The sequence below is a fragment of the Ambystoma mexicanum genome, chromosome 1p (genome assembly GCF_040938575.1).
Source record: "Ambystoma mexicanum isolate Mex_15411 chromosome 1p, UKY_AmexF1_1, whole genome shotgun sequence".
NCBI lineage: Eukaryota > Metazoa > Chordata > Amphibia > Caudata > Ambystomatidae > Ambystoma > Ambystoma mexicanum.
Window position 1 is genome coordinate 969,781,172 of NC_090921.1, and position 19,629 is coordinate 969,800,800.

Sequence of the window (19,629 nt, forward strand, 5' to 3'; positions counted from 1 at the left end):
AAGGTAAGTGGTTCTAGGGTCATTACACGTGACAGAAAAGTAAAACACCGTCTCACAGGATGGCTCTGTTGAAGACAGGACTACAAATAGCTGCCGCCGAAGAGAACTTTGGCAGAAATGCACCGAATTTGGGCATAGCCCAGAAACATTCCCTAGATGCTGGGACCGGCGTGATCCATGGAGCCTACGTACAGAGGTGAATCTGGTCCTATTCAATCTGGGGAATAACGCCTACATTATAAAACCGGGCCAAGCCATTGCCCAGTTGGTTTGTGAGAAAATCCAGAACTCGAAGATGTAGACTAACTGGACGACACCAAAAGAGACAGCGCTGGATTCAGGAAGTTGACTGCTGCTGGACAAAGCGACCCAGAGTCAGGAGGAGGGGGATTTCAGACGCAGCATTCTTGGAGTTAGCTAGGCAGAATGGCTGGATCCAACACCCCACTGGATCAGGCACAGAATAATTTGATTCCCAAAACCGAAAAGCAAGACTATGAAGGTCCTGCACCGTGGACCAAAGTGGGCCGATTTGATGGTGGATGTGTGTTAGAGAGCTTTACTAAAGTCCACCTGTGGTAGGAATGTCGAAGACTCACTCTTAGGAGTACAGGGCTCCAACTCGTAGGCTTGGCCTGAACTACCCAAAAGGTTTGCTAACTATGGTTGAGCAGCCAGGCTTAGTCTAGGAGGGAGAAGGGCTGTAGGCGAGTACAAATACCTTTACGCACACTTATAGTCAAGGAAACACTTAAACACTGTAGTTAGATAGAAAATATGGTTATTATATGCACTAAGACAATCTTAAATAACTTTTCATTCAGATAAGGAAAGTTTCACAAAGATATACTGCAAGAAATTTGCTGTTGGAATACTCAATTCAGTAGTAGGCCTTTAGATGATAAAACAGGTAAATATAAGAGTAGCTTCAACTTAGCAAATCATTCAGCCAAGATTTATTAAATAGCAATCCTGGTAGGTTAATTCCTTTGTGTAGGCCTAACCTCTAGAAGTCCAACGCTATATCTGGGGAACGAGTGTTTCAAAAGTAAATAGGGGCACAGTGAGGGTGATGGGGGTCAGGGGGTTGGGTATGAGGCGTGAGGGATGTGGAATCAGTGACCCGGGGGCAGCAGAACAAAGGAAGGCAGATGCTCTCACAGTTGTCAAATTACAGATGATGCTTTTTGTATCAAGTAAGGGAATTTGATTCAAAGGGTTCGGGGGCTAGGAAGGCCACCAGAAGGATTTGTGCCTCTAGGATGGATGTCCTTATGCACGGGAGAACACAGTTGGGACGTCCATTCCCAACGCGACTCAGAAAGCTCAGTAGGAGCGAACAGCAAAACACCCACTGTCCAGGGAATTATCCAGGAGTGAAAAAAATACTAGCTTCAGTGAAGAACAGCAATGTCACCGTTGGGCCCAACGTGAGGCAACAGCAGCTCTGGTTGTGGTCTCTGGCCTTGGCGGCTGGAGGAGGTGGTTTTGGCAGGAGCAGAGACTCAGTAACAGGGATGCCCAGCAGACGATCTTCATGGCACTTGGTTGCGGGGCTCAACACAGGCTTTGTAGCACTGGCTGTTGTCACCCAGCAGACTTTCTTCCTTCTCTCTGTCCACGACTCAACTGAGGGGCCTTCGACGATCGGGATGGAGTCTCTGTAGGCTCAGACAATGTCCACAAGTTGGCAGCCGGGACTGCGCTCGACGACACGAAGCACTGCCAGCGGTCCCAGTGTATTCGGAGATTGCGGGCCCCGAAGGTTGCAGCTTGTTGTGGGATTGCTCAAACTGTAGCTGGTCTCTAGACTAGTTAGGCCCAGCAGTCCAAGGGAGGAAGTCGCTCGTTCTGGATCTTCCCCGTCGCATAGAAGCAAGGACTGGAGCTGCAGTCGTCACTCATTCTGCTTTGGCGGTCGCTGCAGGTGGTTGCAGGAATCGTCCTTTCTTCTTCAGAAATGGATCTTCCAGTAGTCAACTCTGGCTTCTGCACAATGAGTCTCGCCTTATATACAGCATGCTACATTCAAACTTGGGTGGCAAGCATCCAGTCAGAACTGGATGATAAAGACCCGAGGAGTTTTGGTGTCCTCCCAGCTTGCTGTCCTCCCAGACACATTGGCGCTTTCAGGCAGGCTTCCCAATGGGAGCTAGTCAAAGAAAAGAAAAAAAAAAGTGAGCAGGACTCCCCCGACCCAGGTCGGTAGAAGGTGGCTCAAAAAAGGGAACAAGCCATCATGAGTTATTGAAACAAAGAAGACGGGCACCATTTTAGGTATTGGTAGAAAATCATCCACTGCCACCAGCCCCTCAGACTTTTCACTGTAACTAGAAAATTACAGGACTGGTGAGAAAAGCGATACAATGAGTCCCCTCAGCACTCCAGGTGGGTTGTGCTGATCTCACAAAAGACAAGCATAGGTAGGATCACAAGTATTCCCCTAGCCTGGTAACAGTAAGTTAGCACAGGAAAATAAATGAACCAAAGAGGGAAGTTCATGGAGCTTCCAGCAACATTGCACAGAAAGTGCTGTGGGCTTCAATAGTAAAAAAACAGACTCCATAAAAAGATGGAGGAAAGCACAGTCCATTAAAAGTGACCAAACCGGTTCTCAGAGTCACAGAAAAAGAAAGAGTTGGATAAAAATCCAATAGTCTAGCAAAATGTGCTTGGGGACTCACCAAGTGGGGAGAATTGCACACAAGATAAAAATTCTACCCAACAATGTGGACCATAGAGTTGATGGGCAGAACCACTATCAACAGTTGGCCCCCAAAACCTTTTTAAAAGCAGTGTTGGAAATTGCCAATTCCCACCCAATGGCTGGGCACAGAGAAGACTCTGAAGAATGCTCTCAGGCATTTCTATTGGCCAGGAGTCTATGCAGACATCAAGATTATTTGAACAGTGGCCTCAGTCTGTCACAACTTCCCACCAAGTGATGTGTCAAGGACACCTCTTCAACCACTATCTATTTTTGAGGTATTGTTCTTTCGTTTTGTATCTGAAGGCACATTATGGGACCCCTGGTGACATCCAGAACGGGCAACAAATACATCCTATTCATATTGGACTACACTACCTACTATACCAAGCGTTTGCCCATTTAGAAGAAAAACAGCCAAGGCTAGTTTGAGAATCCTAATTCCTTTCTTCGCCTGCATAGGATTTCCATATGAAATCCTTATGGAATAAGGAAGCAGCTTCATGTCCAAGCTCATGCACTAAATTAAAGAATTAATCTGAAAACACTACAAATGTCCAGAAAGGTGGAATAAATGGGATGACTCTATACCCTGGGCCTGTATCGCCGGGAAGAAAGACCCCATAGGCTTCAACAGGGTTTTCCCCCATTCACATTGGTAGATGGACGAAACCCTTAGACTTTCTGGACATGAGAGAGGAATGGAAACCCAAACAAGAAAGCGAAAGAGAAAGCGAAAGAGAGCAAGTAAATGGGGTAACTATCCCGCTCGGTCTGAAGACACAGATTCATAAGGAGCTAGTCACACTTCTACACTACTTCCTCAACGTTTATTTCAGAAAAATAAGGGAAGGCAGAAGGGTTCTTCCACAATATCCGGATCCCAGCAAGACGAGTGATCCGCCTTAAACCCTACAGATTACCCAAGGATCAGAAAAAGAAAGTATGAGAGGAGCTACAGGAAATGCTGCCCTTAAGAGTAAACCGAAAGGTCCCTGGGTGAGTGGTCCTTGCCCATCGTACTGGCATCAAAATCTGACCAAAATTGGAGGTTTTTGTCTTGATTTTCTTAATGAAATCTCAGATGCCTATCCCATGCCTGGAGTTCACAAGCTTGTGGAAACACTTGGAAAGGCAAAATGTATCTACAAGTTGGACTTCAGGACTTTAGCTACTGGCTGGTCCCCTTCGACTCAGAAGCCAAAAATTCTGTAACCCAGGAAGAGGAAAGCAGGGGTTACAGCCAACCCTGCCAAATGTCACCTAGCCCAAAGTTCGGTGAAATATCTGGGATTCCAGCAATGGGTACCCTTTCCCGCATGAGGCCAATGTATACACAACTTGACCATGAATGAAGAAAGACATTTGCGCTTTCCTGTGCTTAGTTGGATACCATCAGAGGTGTGTCACCAACTTCTCAACTCTGGCAGCTCTCCCAACAGATAAACTAAGCAAAGGTTAGCACAATACTATCATTTAGGATCAGCAGCACAAGAGGCCTTTGACCAATTGAAATCCAAATTGAATCTCTGAGCAGTAAGAATCACGCAACATTTCTCACAAAGCTTAATTCTTCAGCCCAATACCTCCCTTGTGAGATGTTCTGTACCAGGTATGAGAAGCTGAAGAAAGACCTATTTTCTCTGTAAGCAGAAAGTTGCACCCAAGTGAGAGAAACTACTCAAAAGTGGAATTGATACGACTAGCAGTCCAATGGCCAGTCCATAGTTTACAGTACAAAGTCAAGACACCAAGTCAAACCATTAACCTTTAATATATTTTCTTGTCTGAAAGGCCCAGAATATAGATACCGACCACTGAATCCTCAGGTGATTTCTTGCACTTGAACCATACTCATTTACCATAGAACATTGGTAAGTAAGGAAACAAGCCAATGTAGATTTATCTAGATATCCCCAGACAGAAAGTTGGAAGGAGGAGCACTTTGAGGAAAGGGGGGGGGGTTTGACAGTCATGACCCTGTCGGAGGAGAGCAGGGCCACCTCTCAATCTAGGGTAGATCATGACCTATCCTAGAGTTGGAGAGTGAGAGACGCAACTCGATGGCTCTCCTCAGAGGTGTATGTGGCTAGACAGCATTGGTACCACTGCTGTACCTGACAGCCTCTTTTCTGGGCAAAGGTCTTTCTCATCTTCTGCAGGACAACAACTGCCAGAACCTCACAATCTGCCAGAACACTGACTCATGCTGGAATCAGAAGACCGCTGAAACCGCTATGGGAGTATCGTCAGAAATATAAGCCAAGCTTGTCTACGAAATCAGCAGCATCCACCGAAATGTCTGGGAAAGAAAAGGAACCTTTATACCTAAAGCGCAAAACTGACCCCATGGAGACGGAACTGCTTTCCGCTACAATGAAGGAGTGGACAGTGAAAAGGGGTCAGGGCTAAACAGAAGTTTTAAAACGTCACTACTGAAATCCGAACCCCCTGGGGAAGAGCAGGACCAGATTTGTCCATAGGAACAGGTGGCAAGAGAAGCATATGGTAGGGGATGGGGAATTAGATATGCTGGGGTATTTGTTAAAGCCCCTTTTCTCGGAAGATGAATGAGATGTGTGCTGGTGAGGGGATTGTAAGATGAAGAGGCATACGAAAATTATTGCTGCATTGTTGGAGCATGCAGGTGAGGTGTGTGAGGGTGAGGGAGTGGGAGAGGGAGAGAGAGAGACCAACATTTGGATAAGTGTAGTGTGCGAGGGATGTATAGAGGAAGTGTGTGTTTGAACAGTGCTGGGAGAGAGGCGGTAGTAGTGGGGAGGCAAGGGGAAGAAGGGGGGGAGAACAGAGGATGGAGAAGGTGAGAGGAAGCAGGGAGAACAGGAAGGAGAACATCTGAAAGGCATATCAAACACTTGGGGCTGGGGAGGGGGTTAGACAGAAAAGTCTAAAGCCTTTAGGCCCTCCTTATTGTATTGCATGGCCTCAGTGCACTTTATGGATAGTAGTGGATATCCATTTCTAGTTAAAATTCTCATGAACCTTATAGGTAGGGATAAGGGAGTCCACTAGGTTGAGAGAAGCTGAGGGACCCCTTCATCTGGTCTAGGCAAGCCTCTCAAATTATATTTAAAAAAAATAAACTATCCAGCTCTCCTACTGTGACACAAGGTAGTGTCCAGGACTAATCCACGGTATTGGAACTTTTGAGCTGGGCTAAGAGAAGATTCTTGCTACTGCTTTACTTGCATATCTCGAACGGTGGTTTGTGTCACAGCACCTGAAAGTCCAATTTTACCTTTCTGAAAGAACAGACTTTGAACAGCCATTTGAGGTATGGATAGATGAAGACCCTCTGGGACTCAATCAGGTGTGCTGCCACCACTTTTATGCACTAGAAAATAAACATTGGAGCAAATCTAATCCTTTGAATTGAAAGAATTTGTTCTTCACCATAAACATCAGGAATCGCCTAAGTTATCGAGCACTCAGAATATGGAAGTATGTATTCTGAATGCCAATACTGCAGAGCCAATCATCTTTATGAAGTAGAGGGGAGGTCTGGGGTAAGTCCATCATCCTATTGTTATCATTCTTCACCCACCTGTTTGACATAGTGAGAGGGATGACTCATGAGGGGATGGGGACCCTCGAAATCTGGGGCAGGAGTCTTACCAGCGTGTTTGCCAGAGACAGTCCTGCCCTACAGTCAGTGTGTGAGAGTTGGGAGAGTCCCAGTCTGTCGCTTCTACCTGTGCTTGGCTAAGTGAGATAAGTACAACTTATTCCTGCCCCATACCTGCTGTGCGCAATGCTGGCCAGGGCTTTTTCTTTGTCCCCTAGGACTAAAGCTACCAGAGGTCCTTGCGACAGAGATCCAACTCCAGAACCCACAGAGGAGAGAAGAGGGAGCAGCGGAAAAGCAGCCACACACAGCACCAGTCAGACCCACAAATCAGGCACTTCATTCACCACGAACACAAACTCTAGAATGGACTTTGTTTGCGGTGGCCCGCCTTCATGGAGCCGGCGGATCAGAGTACGAATGGGGACAGGGCTTAAGGCCCTAAAATATGTAACCCGACACACGCCAGGAAAAAAGAAAAAAGCAGCCATTGGCCCTGGGAACCAGCTAATGCAGAGCACCACTCAATGGAGGAGGGGGGGATAAAGGAGGACTGAAGAGTCCGGTCAGTGAGGATTGTTCAGAGGAGCTCAAAATAGGAGGCGGGCCAAGAGATCAAGATGAGCAAGCACAGTGTAAGCTTAGAAAGGGTGTGTGCAAGGGCAGGTATTGGTTGGTGCGAGAAAGTGGTACTTGTGTGCGAGAGGGCATGCATGGTAGAGTGAGTGAGATTAAGTGGGAGTGTATGGGAGTAAGAAAGGTTGAGTGAAAGAAAAAAGTGAAAAGGGGCGACTGTGTAAGGAAGGAAGGGTGGGGTGAAGTGTATGAAGTGAGAGGGGAGTGTAGAAGATAGAGGGGAGACAGACGAGTCCCTAGGATATGCACAACACTGAACATTTTCTGAAGTTATCATCTTGGCAACCAAACAGAAAATGCTCTCGAATGATGCACATCTTGGAGAGCTCTAGGCCTACAAGGTCAATAAGCATCCAATTGCCAATTTGTATCAGGCTAGAGGCCTTGGTTTCCATCACTCCAGTTGCTCCGTCTTCATTACCCACCATAAGGTAAGATTTTCATTTCAGTGACAAAACTTCCTGACCTGTGTCAACCCCAGAACATTTTGCTAGGACTTGGTAATTAGGTTTCCTTGCCCCTAGGTGAGTGGGAATCTTTGTCACATCTCACCTAGTCTTTTACTCTTTCTACGGGCAACCTTATGTCTCTCCATAGTGTATGATTGGAGTTCTAGTTTCCTATAACTTTGGACTGCCTGTAATGTACTATGGCAGCACACATCATTCTAAATGCAGTGGCTTCCTTTTAATTTATTATCTTATTATATCATGGGTGAACTGCTGTTCACAAGAAGTAAAGTGGGATACATATCCCCTTTACAATGGTTTAAGTGAGCCAGCAAACCCTACCTTATGTGGAGTGCTGGGGGGATACAATGTATCCCCATCTTACTTACCTGGTAAAAATGTTGTTACAATTGCAAGTTTACTTGAATGGCTGGTGGCAGTGGTTTTACCTTAGCGACTGGTTAGTTTTATCACTCACATACTGTTAAATCAGTCTCAGCAATGGACAGGAGGGCCACCTAGAATGGTGGGCTCCTTTTTTTTACGATTGCTCGCCATTTCTCATTTGCTTGTTGTTTCTGAGGTCTTCCCTTGCCATTCTAGGCAGGAATGGCCTCGGTGGAAGTTTTCTCTTTGTCAGGAATCCTTTGTATTCCCCACCTAGACTCCAAAGTGTCTGAGAAGGCAGGAAGCGAGGGAGAAGTCCAAAACTCTGAAGCCCTTTGTCTTTCACCTTGCCTGAACGGAACCAAGTCTCAATTGGGGGGGGTGGAGGGGGCTTACTGTCCTGATTGGACAGCCAGACCGCCCCTTTCTGTAAACTGCAGGGAGAGTTTGCAGAAGTTGTGCTGTAGTTCCTGATAAAAACTCCAAACCTGAAAGCTGCTGACAAGCAGACAACTGGAGCTGAATACAAAGAGGAAGATGGAGAACCTGCTGTGTAACCGGAGCCTGATGCAACCCTCCCCCCTCCAATTGACCTGGGGTTCCCGAATGTGACAACTCCTACCCAGAGGCTGGAGAGACCCACTAACCTCAAGATGACCTGCATTTTGAGCCATCCCATGATGTGCTGCGACATTGCTGGGCTGCAAACCACCAATACCGTGGGACCCGCAAACCTGAGTACAGTGCATGGTCTTCCAAAGTCTGAACCTCGCTGAAACTTTTGTGGACTCCTGCTGGGTCTCCAGAGACCATATTCGAATCCCCCAAGTCCCCTCAACAGAGTGCAGAACCGAGAAAGTGAAGAGAATCCATTCTGTGATATTCGTTCTTCATCTGGCTGCTGTAAAAAGCCACCAAATCCACAGAGCCGCGAGAATCTGTGAAGAGTCCTTTGCTAGAAGCCTCCTCAAACGTCTCCTGCAGCGTTCCCATCCAATGTCCAGTTCATTTGTCACCAGACCAAGAATCCAGGGACAGGGTCCTGTGCTGCTACATCCTGACGGCATCCACTTCTAAGCTTTTCTTTTCTCCTAAGGTATTGTGCTGGCTTTGGTAATACTTACCTTTAAGTCTTGGGTGAATCCTGTGAGGCTGCAGGGGTGATTCGTGTGGTTGGGTGTTTGTCCATACCACGTGCCCATACCCACTGCTGGAAAGCATATAGGGAGCATTATCTGGAGTCCCTGAGCACGTTTAACTAATTCTGAAGCTAATACTTACTTGTTAAAGACGATATCCTCTAGTACTCTGGCTTTCCTGCAACTGAACCCTATCCTGACTTGCCTACAGCTGGCTCCTAGACCACCAGGGTGCCCCTTCTGCCTCTGAGAAAACTCATGCTATAGACTCTGCAAGGACTTTGATAAGGATTCTGTCTGGAAATTGTAACAAGTGTAAAAGTACTTACTTACCAGTTTGTGTTGTAACTGTAACAATTGCTAGTGCAAGCCACTTCTAGTTAAATTGTGAAACCCTGTAGAAATTGTGGGTGTGAGCCACTACTATTGCTTTACTTAATTTGAATAGTGCTCCACTTTCTAAAAAGTGGACAGTATTGGTACTGGTTTAGTATTCTTAACTGAATGTGTGTAAAAGCTCACCAACAGGGTTTGACTACCTTGAAATACATTGGGCCTCATTACGAGTCCACCGTGCTGGAATGCAGTGATTCCGTGTCGACGGTGACTCCGCTTCCACAACCGCAAGGTTGCGGAAAGAAGGGCCGGTTACGGCACGTGGGTCGCGCGCAACACACTGAGGCGGAAACGGAGTCATCGCAGTCACGTAAACACCTATGCGCACGGTCTTAGCGCCACAGAAAACGGCTCTAGACCCGTGTCCGTCCCCGCCGACACGGAAACACCGGAAGCAGAAATACCATGACCGCGGGGAAAAAAAAACAGAAACAGAGAGGCAGCCATTATATAAAGCACAATCCACTGCCACCCTCAGACACCACAGGTCAGATCACCTCCCTGACACTGACAACTCATCCAACAGCATCATGGCATCCAGGATACCAGCACGCAGATAGAGAAAGCAGCGCTTCAGTGAGGCTGAGCTCACAGTTAACGGTGGAGCACATTGTTGAGCATGCTGAAATGCTCTTTAGCGCAGATCAGCGGCGCGCTACTCAGCAACGCCGCAAGGAGGTGTGGGCGGAGGCAGCACGCAAATGCACAGCGGTTGGTGTGACCACACGCTCAGTGAAGGAGTGCCACAAGAGGTGGGATGACCTCAGGCTCCGGGTGCGCAACCTCATCACAGCACACCGCCAACACAGCACTGTCCCTGGTGGAGGCCCTGCATCCCCTCTGAAGCTGCAATCGTGGGAGGAGCGCTGCAGCAGTGTCCTGCACCTCGAAGGCATCCACGGCACAGGAGAGGCAGAGGCAAGAGTGAACCCACCTGCAGATGCTGGTAAGTGCACAGAGTACAAAGCCATAAGTGTGAATGGGAGTGACCCAATGGACCCACTCCCAATGCCCCCCCCCCACCCAACAGTGCAGGAGTGACCCAATGCACCCACTCCCAATGCCCCCCCAACAGGGTAGGAGTGACCCAATGCCCCCCCCCAACAGGGCAGGAGTGACCCAATGGACCCACTCCCAATGCCCACCCCACCCCCCCCCCAACAGGTCAGGAGTGACCCAATGGACCCACTGACTGGCCAGACGACACGTATCACATCCCCAAAGCAGGACCCCTCGAAATTCACACAGTGCGTACCTGACTGGAAGCAGAGACACACACCTGTGTGAATCAATAGTCAAAAGTGTTGAATTGCAAGTGGACATGGATTGTGATGTTTGATGCATGTGATGGACATATTACTTAACACCACACAACTAACCGCATGTATCCCCACAGTCGTGACAAGTGACAGCGACGATGCAAAAGAGGCTACACAGCGGTCACCTGCAGGCGCACAACGCAGCACTCATGTCCAGGAGGATGATGCGAGCTGCTCTGGCACACAGGCACCGGCAGCACCAGGCACACCGGCAACATCAGGCACACCGGCTGCAACAGGCACACCGGCTGCAACAGGCACACCGGCTGCAGCAGGCACACCGGCTGCAGCAGGCACACCAGCAGATGCCACCATCCCCATGCAGGCACCCACCCTGGCCCCGGATGACGATTCGAAGCCTATCTGCACAGCTGAGGTGGCTGCATCAAGTGATGGGAGTGCCCCGGCCATGCAGGCCGAACAGTACAACAGTACACTCAACACACTTCCACAGGTCCTATGCATTGGCAGTTGTACTCACCCAATAGCCATGTGCTTTGTCCAGCGTAGCGTTCCATGTAGTGTGGCAATGTGGAATTCCGCAGGACCATTGAGTCATGTGTTGACCCCGGAAAACATGCGCAGCAATGTGTAATCAGCAGTCCGGCATCACATACCATCTGTACATTCAGTGAGTGGTACTGTTTCCTATTGCGGTACCATCTCCATTGCACGTGGTACTGTCAGCTCTATGTGGGTGCAGTCTAATGCACCTATGCAATTTGGCATGGCTGCAATGGCATGGAATGCCAACTTGGTTGCAATGACCTCTGCAAGTGTATGGGGTACGGCAATGTGTTCCGACACATGGCGCAGCAGAGCGTCCAGTACCCGTCCCAATATTTTTGAAAAACAGGGTTGTGAGAGCCCGTGCAGCTCACCAACTGTGTGCTGATAAGTTCTGGTGCCTAGGAAATGCAGTACTGACACCACCTCCAGGAAGGGGGGGTGGGATTGCGGTCGAGATGGCATTGTGGCTGCTGATGTCATCCTCAATCATGGCGGTGACGTACATGATTGTTGGACGGTCCAGCCTGTATAATATGTGGTTCTGTCCTGGGGTCAGGTTCCAGGGTGAGGCCCTGATGCTCGGTATTGCAGGCTGCCTGCGGGGTCGTGCCGGCTGCACAATTGGGTTTGGCATTGGTGCAGGGTTTGCTAACTGACGCCTGCGCCTCCTCCTCCTCTGCACCATTGCTGCCACCATGTGCACTGCTGCCTGTAGGTTCAATAGTCCCAGTCCCAATGCTGCTGCTGCTGCCTGCATTGTTGTGTTTGGAGTTGGCCTGGGTGTAGGTGTGGCCCTTTTGTAGCCTCCCAGTGACCTGCTGGGTCCAGCTGGCCTCATTTGGGGCACCTGTGGCCCGATTCGCTTCACCCGATACTGTTTAACGTCATGTTTGCAGTGGCACCAATACCACCTCCGTGCCCACGGTTTTTCTGCCATTTTTGTGGCAGTGTTTCCATGTCTGTGGTACTCGTGATGCCCATGGTGTTTCGTGTTGCCGGTAACTGGGTGGTTTCGCCGCCGTTGCCTTCTACGGATCCCTTAACTCTACAGCGGCAGTTTGTGGTGGTGGTTTTTCCGGGTCCGTGGGTCGTGATTGCACGGTCACGGAAACGCCGCTGGTATGGTTTTACCGGTGACGTTAAGTCTGGGTCGGCGCACTCGTAAAGAGGCCCATTGTGTCTTTCTTAAAGTGTACCATTGAGCTTTGCTTTCCCTTCTCTGCTTTATACAGAGTTAAAACGGTCTCCGAGTTAATACTTAGCTTTGAGTTGCTTGTAGCCCCTCTTAAAAGTAGATCGGTCTTCCTCACTTGATTAGCTCCTGCTCTTCTAAACTTGTAACACTGGGTTGTGCTTCCCTGAATGGCTTTGATGCTATTCTTTTTTTCAACAATACATTTTATTAGACATTTCAACAACGGCAATTCTATACACTGACATCATTATAGCATTTAGATCTACAATTAGTTGTAAGACAGGTTCAACAACTTGCGCACAGTTTTTTGGTTACTCTCTACCTCCTCCATTGGTTTTGTAGTTTGGATCGCTTTGAAGCCATCGCGTTAGCGGGGTCTTCTGGTGAGAGCTGGGTATCTTTCGGAGTAGTCCATGAATGGTGCACACATGTTTAAGAAAGCGTTTAGATTCCCTGAACGAATCGCTGTGATCGTCTCTGCCACAACGATTTCCCAGCATTTTGACCACCAGAGCAGGGTAGAGGGATCCATTTTTCCATAGCCGGGCCATTGTAATTTTTGCTACCAGTAGGTGGTGTGTGCATAGGCGTGCCATCCATATGTCCTGACAGCGGGAGTTCTCTCTCCCCCCCCTTCGGACGCCTGCCCCGGGGCTCCCCGCGCGCTAGTACGGAGGTCCGCAGCTCCGACACAGCAGTGGCCGGGATCAGAATACACAGAGCCCCGCCCGGGACGGAGGGCTCGACTCTCCACCTTGCAGGGGACCCTGGTGCTTCAGCGCTTCACCTCGTGTTGCCATTGTTTGAGTTGTTGTGTGCCGCGACAAAGTTGGGGATCAGTGGATGTTTCCGTGCAGTGGTACTGCCCTCTTGATCCTCACAGAACTCCAGCACGGAGCGGCCGCCATCTTCCTCGAGGTTTTACATCCGCCTCGGGGGTTCCATCAGTAAATCTCCTCTTTCACAGTGATTTAGCAGATAATTTTCATGCGAAGCATGCTCCTTCCCTTCCTCATTCCGTTCATCTGAATCTTGACAATTAACGGGCCAGCAATCTGGCGTAGCAAAGCTCGATGTCTGGAGCGCACCAGGAGCTTCTAAGGAGCCATGCCACTCGTGGCAGCTCCAAGCCACACCCTCTAGTTTTGATGCTATTCTAAAATAGTTCCAAAAAAATTAGAAACTGTATTATACACTTCTTAAAAGTATACTTGGTAGCGACTAGCTATTAGGTAGCGGATAGTTATGTACCAATAGGTCAATTAATTACCTTGAAATACATTGGGCATCATTACAGGTATGGAGGTGCGGGAACAAATTGGCAGTAACGGAATTCCTCCCACTTTTACTGCACCGCCATACTACGAGTATGGCCCTGGAGTGGGGGGGATTTACCTCCAGCACAATGCTGGAGGTAAATCCTCCTGTTTTCTGCCGAAAATCTGCAAAATTGACAGAATTACCATGGTGGTAATTCCACTGGCGGTAATTCCGCCAAAAATGTCCCAGAGTCCCCTATAAAAATGGGGATTAACTCCGTCACCGCCACTTGTAATCTGGCTGTAATTCAGCCCGACCAAGTGGCGGTAACAGTAATTCAGTTTGGTGGTATCTGGGCAGATTTACCACCCAGATGCCACCAAACTCGTAATGAGGCCCATTGTGTTTCTTAAAGCAGAATTGGGTTTCGCTTTCCCAGATTTGCCTACTGCATTCTAAAATAGTTAGTGAGTGTTCATACTTATTGAGTAGCTTGAGGCCCCTCCAGAAAGTATACAAGTTGTTTTACTAGCTCTGAACTGAGTTCTAAAAAGTAATGTTGCAAGGTGTATACTTGGGTTGCCAGACATTTGGTCGAAAAAAATTGGTCGACCAGACAAATGGTCGAACCAATTTGGTCGAAAACCAAATGGTCGAAATTTTTTATTTTTTTTATTTTAACCCTTTTTTTGGGGGGGGGGGGGGGTCCCCCCCACCCCCTTCCCCCACCCCCTTTTTTTTCTCTAAAAACCCCTTTTTTAACTAAACGAAAACCCGAAAAATAAATATATAAATAAAATAAAAAATTCGACCATTTGGTTTTCGACCAAATTGCGTCGACCAAATTGCAGTCGACCAGTTTTTTTTCGACGCGTTGACTGGACACCGTATACTTGTAACAGAGTTGGTTTATTATGTGGTTTCTATAACGGAGTGTCAGGGTCTACCATTCTTGAATTACTGATGGTATTCTAAATGTATGTATAACCTGGTTTTACTCCCCAAGAATAGCTGAATACCATTCTGAATGTGTTGTAGGTTTGACTAACCTGGACTACTGATTGTATTCTTAATAAATTTATACTTTGGGTTGTATCCCATAAGTATTGAATTGTTTTTTATAATTGATTTTCTATAATATGTTATAGTACTTGCCCAATATTTATCTTGGCCTACTTGTATTTAAACAAACCATTTATTTTTACAATACATAGGGTCTCATTACGAGGTTGGAGGTAAGGGGTTAACGGCGCCGGTAAGGAATGCCGGTGCCGTTAACCACTTACCTCCGTATTACGAGGTCCCTTAGCGGGTCCCACTAAGGCCGGCTGGTAAAATCAGCTGTCCTTAGCGGGAGCCGCTAAGGGACGAGGGAGCTAATAATAACAGGCCCGTTATTAGCGGGCCCATTATTAGCTCCCTCCCCATTCCCATTGAGCCCTATTGGGGCTTGAATGGGAATGGGGATGGGTATTTTGAATGGGGACTTACTTGGTCCTCCAAGGTTCAAGGAACCCGGACACTACTTTGAAGGCAGCCATGGTGCTAATAGCACCATGGCTACCTCCAAAGTCGTAATGGCCCCCATAGTGTTTCAGTGTTTCTTTGGACCATATGTATGCTACAGTTTTTTTAAGTACCAAACTACAGACCCATCTGCTGCCTAAGATAAGCATGACTGTTATGTCCATGCTACCTACATTCTCAGGTGGTACAGCCTTATACTAAGAGTGGGGCTTATGTACTGCCTCAGGTATGGTTTTTATGAAGTATTGGTAGGACTAAAAACTGTCAAAACACCCTCCCAGGCACCTCTTGCAGTTCAGCCTCTTCAGAGGTCATTGTTGAAATAATAATCTGACCGTGTGCTCAATCCATTCGGCCCCTTCAACTATTCCAGAATAGAACTTATCCTTGGCCTCAAGCCCAGGGGCCACATCTCTAAATTCTCTCCACTGGCTCCCGGTTGCTGTGAGGATAAAGTTAAAAGACCCTCTGCATCATCCACAAGGCTTTTTGGGGCCTGGGAACCCTCTACCCAACTCTATCTCCCCAAATACCTCCCTGCTAGAACCCTTCGGTCGTCTAGCTCCAACGCTCTGCAAATCAGATGCTTTTCCAAGCAGCGAGTGGGGGTAGATCCCCCCCCTCTCTCTCCTGCACAGGTGCCTCCCTCTGGAATGGTCTCCCAGCCCCTCGCAGACTTGTGCCGGATCTCCTTAGGTACCGGAAACCTGCGCTCTCGCTTTCCCCCGTCTGTCCACCTGGCCTCCCCTGGCACTTGTTTTTCTCACAGGCCCTTCTGTCCTGAACAGCACACCCCCAGCCCCCGCCAGCAAAAGGGTCAAGTTCCCCACAGTGCTCAGTCCTCCAAACCATCTTTGCGCCCAATCCCACATGCTCTACACACTGCCACCCCTACACACTGGTAAATATGACACACAAAGGCCAGCTAGTGGTTTGTGGGGTGGCTGATCAGCAACCAGTGGTGCTGAGGGAGGAATCACTACCCAATGGCCTCAGAATGTGCACTTGCTACTAGCCATTGGCAAGGGATAATGGAATCTTGTAGAGTAAAAAATGGCAGGCTGTACACGTGTGCACAATTGAAGGCATGAGTGTTTATGTCGGCGTAGTAGCTTGTACCTTGAAAATAATGACCCCTTTGTGACCTGGTCTGAAAGCATCACCAGAACCACCATAGCGTCTGCCACTCCTTTCTCATCCATCACAGCCGTGCCGTTCCATGGAAAACCGCATATAGAAAGGACCCATGAGCTATTTATATCAGGATCGCTGCATACGATCGGATGCCACAACCATTTCTTACAATATGTTTTACACCCAGTTGTGTTATGCGTCCGGTTATGTTTAATCAGAGGGCTAGGTGCTTTGAGAAGCTTCCACCTACCTGTGTATTGAGATGGGGACACGTCTGGCTTCTCTGAAGGCAGTGGTGCTGTCCCCTCCACCATCGATAGTTAACCATTTCCTATTCCTTTTTTGAACAGTTGATAAGAAGGAAGACCTCTTAGGTTGTTGGTGGTGGCATTGCGACCTGACCGATGAATACGGGAGGGTTGAATCCTTTGTTGGATCCCTCTGCCCTGGTAGTGGAAGGAAGACCTAGGTTAGCCTTTCAGCTTTGGGTCGAAGCCTACTGCTTTCAGGGTACTCTCTTCAGTCTTCATGCAGGTAACATCCTTGTCTGCAGGAGACCTAAAGATAGCATTGCCTGAGAAAGGGAGATCCAAATTCCTTTGCTGGGAGTCCACCTCAAGGTCAGTCTGCCTACACCAAGACTGTCTATGCAATGTGAGGCCATGAAAGTGGTCCTTCAACGACAACTAAAAGATGTCCTGTGAAGCACAGATTACCAAGTCTGACACCAGGCAACATTTTCAATCTGATGCCCCCCCATCTTTCCACGGCCAATATGGCATGGTTTGACAAAATGAAAACTGAAGGTGTTGGGGAGATTTTTGCAAAACCCTTTAAGGGATGTGAACCATCTAACCTAATGGTAGAACAGAGTGTCACCCAAAAGAAAACACCACACTCTTCAATGGTAGTTCTAGCATAGCAGTCAGGCTTTACTTCAGGAGGGGGGAAAGCTACTAGGGAGGTACAAATATTCCCAATAGTCCCCACAAAAGAATACACTACACTAGTATACTGAAAAATAAATCTTTTATGGCTACACATAAAATAATTATGAGATATGAGAGGAAAGTACTCGAGTGAAAGAATACGCACAATAAAGCATAGTGTAGTTAGAAAAACAGTAAATGGCCAGTTAACGCTTAATTCACTCTTGGAGGTTGGGATGGAGCCAAGTCAGCAGAGCGGAGGTAGTTGGGGTTAGGGGGAGAAGAAGCCCAATTTTAAAGCATAGTTTAGCATTGGCTGTTCTTGTACGCCTAAAGCCCCCAATTCAGAATACATGGGAACAATGCAACCTAGCCAATGTAATTACTGGATGGAGGCTGGCGTTTGGCCACAATAGTAAGCATCTTACATTTCTTAGTTTCATCTGGACGTTTTGCATATGTTCACTGTAAAATAGTTTGAGGACACTCCTCAAAGCTGGTCTCATCCTATGAAGTTGCTAGATCCCAAGAAGGAGATCAAGAATGAAAAGCTGCACTGAATGCTAAAACGTAAGTAAGCATCGTCTCAATGCTGTGTCTTATCCGGAGATGGTGAAGTTGGGCTGTTCACTAACTAGTAAGACATAACTCAGAAGAGAGGCATACAAAAACTAAAAACACAGGTAAATATTTTAACAAAAGTCAGGGTGCAGAGGAGATAGATTATCCTGAAAGATGTGATGAATCAAATTAAATGGAACCTAAAATAACGCTGTACTTTTCAAAATCTTTACTGCAAACCACCCATCTAAAACAACTTGGGAAGATTACTTACAAGGAAATAACCTTACCTATTAATTCAAAAATCTATATGCACACATGGGGGAGACAAACTATAGACATCTTAAATTGTGTCATTTTTCTAGATGCGTGGAATATGAGCTGAAAGGTGTGACAGATAATGTGTCTATGGCTTACTTTAGAGAGGAGAGGTCAGGAGGAAGGAAAGCAATTGCAATAACTCACCAATGGTGTTACAACAGACTCCAAGTTAATGGACTTTGCGAGCGGTGATAAAACAGATAAGGGCGGGAGGTCCTCTTGTTGCCGGTCATGGGAGCTTAGATTGGGCTCTGATGGCTCAGAGTCCTCGCTGTCCAGTACTCCATTGAAGATCTGATCAATCAGGGCAGAGCTATTCATTGCTTGGTTCTGCTCTTCGCCAGACTGGTCAAATTCACTCTCTGTGTAAACAATAAGCCAAGTTATCTGCAAGCTGTCCAGATCACCAGCACCAAATTGCACATAGACCTACTATCCCAGGACAGTTTATTTTTTATTATAGATATTTATTCCACACAGACCTATCTTTGAGAAGCAGTCGAGCACTGTACAAAATGGGTTCATAGGAATACATAGGAATGGGTTCATGGCACAAGTTATAGTAGGGCAGAGTTATGTAAAATTAAGAAACAGGAGGATTAATAGGGGGGTGAGGTAGTCTTGAACGACAGGTGGGATTGAGGTGTCTACACAGTGCATGAAGATGCTCCTTAAAGTGGAGATGTAGATAGTCCATAAGTACCACTCAATTTGCAACCTCTGTATACAGACTACAGTTAATACTCCATAGATGTACCAGAGTGGTGCAGTCAAATCTGGAGTGCAAAAACAGCAGAGACATCCAACATGGGCACAGATGAGTTTATCCCCTCCCTCACCTCAAAATGCAAAAACAGTAGGCGGACCACCTTTTCAAAAATGGCCTTCTTGAAATTCTGTACCGTGCTTTTTTTTAGCCCAGCTTCAAAGGTTACAATGCCCCCCATAATACAGTAGACACTTTTTTTGTATTCATATATTAATTCATGTATTTACAATAGACCAATACAAACAAACGGGCCAGGAAAACAGGGCACAGATCACATCAAGTCACACCTTTTCCAAAAACCGCCCCTAGGTTCCCTCATACAAATTAATTTTTTTCTGCTTACATAAAATATCTTTCCAGCAATGACATTTTACGCAGGTCCTTAACCCAAGCCGACCTGGAGTGGAAAACATCACTCTTCCAATCCCCAAGTATAGTTTTCTTAGCATATAGGGCAGCTCTAAAAATAAAATATCTTTGTGGATAGGTCAGATCCTCCAAAAGATCATCCTCCCCAAAATAACAGATTGAAAATTGAAATCAAGGTCTGACAGTAAGACTGTTCACAGTCTGTGACTTCCAGCCCAAATGACCTCACTTTGGAGCACTCCCACATCATGTGCTCTACAACCCCAATAGGCAGCTGAGTCAACCAACCCTCTCGCACATATTTTAGCATGGGTCCAGTAAACATCGTTTAGAATTTTAGACACGGTCTCTCCAACGTTCAGAAAGGTCAGGGCCACATTCCTGCATCGGTTCTCCCCACGATCATTTCCGTGCCAAGTGACTCTGACCAAGTAC

At 47.3% G+C, this 19,629-nt stretch overlaps 1 protein-coding gene across 6 annotated transcripts in view; it reads right to left on the reverse strand.

The window, feature by feature from the left end:
* The window catches only part of LOC138582468 (anillin-like), a 717,297-nt gene that overhangs the window by 500,399 nt on the left and 197,269 nt on the right, over window positions 1-19,629 (reverse strand). For all 6 annotated transcript variants that reach the window (XM_069653796.1, XM_069653830.1, XM_069653821.1 and 3 more), the window contains one exon: window positions 18,201-18,418. In XM_069653796.1, the coding sequence (XP_069509897.1) occupies window positions 18,201-18,418 (218 nt within the window). The remainder of the gene's footprint in view (window positions 1-18,200; window positions 18,419-19,629) is intronic.